The sequence below is a fragment of the Pleurodeles waltl genome, chromosome 8, assembly GCF_031143425.1.
Source record: "Pleurodeles waltl isolate 20211129_DDA chromosome 8, aPleWal1.hap1.20221129, whole genome shotgun sequence".
In the NCBI taxonomy this organism is placed as follows: Eukaryota; Metazoa; Chordata; class Amphibia; order Caudata; family Salamandridae; genus Pleurodeles; species Pleurodeles waltl.
In genome coordinates this window covers 616,034,560-616,039,326 of record NC_090447.1, presented here as the reverse complement: position 1 = coordinate 616,039,326, position 4,767 = coordinate 616,034,560, and the positions used below count along the sequence as shown (strand labels likewise).

The window sequence follows — 4,767 nt, the reverse complement described above, 5'->3', positions numbered from 1 at the left end:
TGACACTACGTCCAATGTCTTCCGGTCAATCAATGAACACATGTAAAGGGACCCCCATCCCCAAAAAAACCGCTTCCAGAACAATCACTCAATACAGGGTTGGAGAGACTTGAACCGCTCTGAGAAGACAGGATCCTCGGTTTCACTTAAGTCATGTAATAAAAAGGCGAGACAGAACAGCAAATAGCAGTGAAACAATGCTGGGTTCTGTCAAGGGCTGTAGTGTGGGAGACCCTCGAGAGTTCTCGAATCAGTTGTACATAAAAATTTCACTCGATATCCGAGCCTTTTGGTAGGTAGTGAGAAACACCAAACCAAGCCCTACGCTCAGGTATGGCAGAACAAAGTATAAATAAGAGGGACAATTAATAGGGCAGTACCCTGGTATTTTTTCACTCTACACCCACCCCTTCAAAAATCATGCAGAGGTAGAATTTTAAGAAGGCCATAACCATTTGGCTAAGTGACTTGATGCCCCCTCACTCCGTGTTATGGGTGATAGTCCGTCGAAATGGAAATAGCAATCCGTAACCCAAAACCATTATTTACCACTGCTACTTACTTGTGGGGTTTACACACCTCGTTTCAGTTTTTCCCCCACTCATGCCTTAAATGTCTGATGCGTGCCATCTAGAAGCCTCGACTCAACAATATCAAATGCCCCAGACAACAAACAAGTGTTATGATTGGTTGAAGTCCAGTTTACCCAGTTTTGGAGCCTGGGTCTAGTCACCCTGCTAGGTGCTATCTCAATCCAACCAGCTACAATGCCTTTTAGGGGCCGTCCATGCATTATGAGCTTTCTGTTCATTTGGTACTACCATACCTCTACTAAGCACTAGTCGACCCCCACGCTCTAACATATGCAGTGTATAATCCTTTAAGCTATACACCCTTTCTCATGGCCTAACTAGCACACGTTACAATTTATCAGTTCCAAGAGGCGACGCTAACAGTTTAAGACCAGGTCGAGCAGACTTTCAACAAGATCGTGCACAACTTGCGGACTAAAGCTACGCCTAGTTTTATGCCTTTAAAAAAAATACATGGGCAACGCAAACACCCCTCTACCCGTGATCATGCAAAACAAGTCTAAACTCCTTAAATAATTTATGTAGCGTTATCATGTAACGTGCACTAAAATCTTAACCTGCTTCCCCATCAAAAAGCAACATGGATATAAACGTATTACATGATCCAGTACACGTGTTACTTGGTCGCTGTAATCCTTCACCAGTTCTTCAAAGAAACTAACGTCCAGATTTTAAAAATGTTTTATTTGCATATTAAAAAAAATGTGCATTCCAATAATTAAAATCATTTTTTGGACAAATAAAATGGCACTCGATTAATTGCATGTTGCGGCTCGCGGGGCCCCAGGAGCTCGGCCTTCGCTGTGGTGGAGTTGCTGCTGCTGTTCGTTGGGTTCTTCGCCCGGGCTCCGCCGCTGCCCTTTGACGCCAGGCTCTGTAGCGCCCCCGCCGGCAGACAGCGCCTCACGCTCTGTCAGTTCTCAGTCCTTGCTTTTTTTTGGTGGAGCCGGGTGGGGCGGGTCATAGTTCTCCAACCTCCCTTTGCATCTTGAGTTATTTCATACAAAGTTAAACAGCTAAAAGAAGTAAAATAAGAAGGCAATGCTTGTGGAATGTACAGTGCAGATTCGGCGGGGTGGGGGCCATTAGGATTCGCAGCCTCCTTTCTTTTCTTGCTCAATCGCTGGTGGTTGGGGGGGGGGGGGGGGGGGAAGAGAAAAAAAGTACGTAAGTAATTAAAATTCCTTTTACATTTGAAACAGAACACGATTTTTTAAACTGAGACAGGCAACAAAAATCACGACACCCAACTGGGTATTCAATAAGTCTTTCGGAAACATCCATGTAAAGGTGAAGACCATTTTACTTTCCCTTAAAGAGAATACATTCTAACACAGTGGTTAGAAAGGGAAACCTATACATCCAGTTATGGAAACATTTTTACAAAATATACTCGTATAGAGTCTTGCATTCTGGAATTTTTTTTACATTCCGTGACATCTACATTTAAAGACCACGAGATAGGTAAAATGGGCAACTCGTGGAAACAGTACTTTAAAACGGAAACCATCGGCAAACACTAAAACACATCCAAAGAAAAAGACTGCACCGCCATGTCTGTGGAAAAAAACATTCTATCCTGTAATGGCATATTTGTGTAATAGCTAATTCCACATAAGTTACATATTTGTTTCACGCCAGGGCTTTTCACCCTATCCAGCAGCGCCTAACGCTGCATCGGGATTATTTTTCCGATACAATACCACATCCTTTCAAATCTATGGACGGAAAACCACGACAAATTTTCAGTTATTAATAGATTTGTATAATACCTACAGACAACGGTCTAAACACATTAAGTCATTAGGCTTGTTTAGAGAATACACTAATAAAGAGTACTTACTTTCTTTTGAGGGGAGTGGATTCTTCTCCTGTGTTTCTGTCTTCTTCAATTTAGACTTGTCGAATTTCTCGACCTCAGCCATATCGGGTTTGTCAGACATGTTTGCAGATAGTCTGTGCAACAAAAAAAAAAAAAAAAAGAGACGAAAGGGAATTAGAGGCACCGCCCTTTTTATGTCACTTTGTGTTCCTGTACCTTTCCCCTGTACCCTCCCCACTTAACTCTGTTAAGCGTCGAATTCGTTTCTCCTTTCCCCAACCACTCACTACCCTTTGCATGAGCTCGCAAAGCAGGGACTAACACTTCCAAACTTGTAACGGAAATAAGATGTTGTATATATAATAATAATAATATGGAGCGCCTGTAGTGTCTACTAGAACTTAGATGCTCTGGTCACAGTGGGGATTGATCGTTTCGTTACACATGTCATACGACCAAAGGCACGGAAATCCGCCCACGCAATTGTTGTTGCCTCCCAGGAAAGCTTAATGCTAGCATTAGGTGGTCAAAAGAGGGCATATGCCCACTTATCATTGCACGGCTTTGTTGGGTAGGTATTGAAATGTAATTCTGTTCCAGGACACAATAAAATACTCCCTTTCAAGAGGAGCACATGGGGGCCCATCAATCACGCACCCTCCCTTTCTGTGCCCGAGGAGAGAACACTTTGGCATTCTTCTTTCCCACAAAGAGCTGCGGCGCAGAAGGCGCAGCCCAACCACCTCCCTTTTCTGCTTCCTCAATGTGCTCAGGCACACACTCCCGCCCTACAAGAACCGTTGCAGCAGCATCCAAAAAAAAAAAGAAAAAAAAATCAGGAACTATGGGCCTTGGTCTCGCTAAGATTTGGGGGATGCTGTTGCCATCAAGGTCAACAGTTTAATTGTTACACCTCCAAACAAAGCAAGCTCTGAACATGTGCCCCTGCAGATGCCGGGGACGAGTCCCCTTCGCTTGAGGGCAAACCCCACCCCCTCACAGATAGCAGCGCCTTGGGCGTGAGAAGCAATCCTTGTGTTCTGCATACTTTCGGGCGACAGCCACCGCCTCCTAGGCTCACATGCGGGTAGCGTTTTTCGCCTTTGTCTCCCTGGGCGCTATTAATTCCCCTTCCTGTTTCTTACAGTGGAGCACCATCCCTGACTCTACCTTTAACTATCAACTGCGTACACGTTTGTCATTAAGACCGCAGGACGTGTTGGGTTAAAAAGAGGAAGCAACTCCGCCTCCCCGCCAAGTGTTGCGCAGGATGGATTTCGTAGAGCGGTGCATGGATTGCAAAAGATGACATAAATTGAAGATTCATGTCAAAAAAATCGGGATAATCCATCCTAGTAGCAACGAAGGGATAGACGATGACATCGAATTGCAAGATAAGTAGATCCCCGTTGCTAAAACCGCGGCATCCATTAGATCTTTAATACCAAAAATACACACTCCTTTTCCAAAAGCACACAGAAACTTGGAAAATTGCCTTGGTTTTATCAGCAGACAAAAGAAAGTTTGCAAGATTTAAACGGGCCGATCCTTACCAGCGACACCAAACAGCAACGAGAGCCTTGATCCCAGTGACTGCAGCTCAAAGACTGGAGCACAAAGGGGCTGCCCGGGCTGTTATATCCTGCCGCCTGCTATGCAAATGCGCGGTGAGGTCATCGCTCCGCAGCAGCACGTCCCGGAAGCTTAACTGTTTTGGAGCCCCGCCTGGTCTGCTTCTTCTTGTTCAAAAGCTTTACGTGTGTGTCATTTTCCTCAATTAATACAACTCTTATTTGTGCTAACTGTAATTCCAACCTTTATAACGGGTCTCTTTTTCTCTCAGCCATAAAAACAGCGGACGAAGACTTGCAGCTTGCAAGCTTCCTGGCACCAGCGCCGAAAGGGTGCAGCACATTTTCTTGCTAGGAAATGGGGGCAGATCCTTCATATTCATGCTTCTCTCTTTGTCAGCCTGCAGGGCCTGGTGATAATGCCTTGCAAGTTACAAAATGTCTCCTCTGTGACTCAGCTTTCCGGAATCTCCTCCAACTTTGTGCTCGCTGTACAAATTCTAGGCTTCAATTGTGATGTTTTACATTGTTGCGGAGTTCGTTTTTTATTCGAAACTCTAATTATCTTTAACTACCTGGAAAGATACCACTCTTGTTACCACCATGTGCTATTTCTTATTACATTATCCCAATTTGGGGGACCTTTTCAGACTTTTTTTTGCATACGAGGCGACGGCTTTTCGGGGGCTAGCTGCCATTGTACCAGTACAATGTCTCTTTCATGTTATTATGAATTCTGACAATCTCGGTATGTGGTCTTTGTGGCCTGTCTTTAAAAAAA

The 4,767-nt window shown here is 44.4% G+C and overlaps 1 protein-coding gene across 1 annotated transcript; it reads right to left on the bottom strand.

Moving 5' to 3' along the window:
* Nucleotides 1-1,258: 1,258 nt before the first annotated feature.
* TMSB4X (thymosin beta 4 X-linked) lies at nucleotides 1,259-4,098 on the bottom strand. The gene is made up of 3 exons (XM_069204709.1): nucleotides 3,969-4,098; nucleotides 2,437-2,549; nucleotides 1,259-1,716 (listed from the first exon to the last, which is right to left on the bottom strand). Exons 2-3 carry the CDS (start codon nucleotides 2,534-2,536, stop codon nucleotides 1,679-1,681), a joined length of 138 nt encoding a protein of 45 aa, XP_069060810.1. The 5' UTR covers nucleotides 2,537-2,549; nucleotides 3,969-4,098; the 3' UTR covers nucleotides 1,259-1,678.
* Between the last annotated feature and the right edge of the window lie 669 nt (nucleotides 4,099-4,767).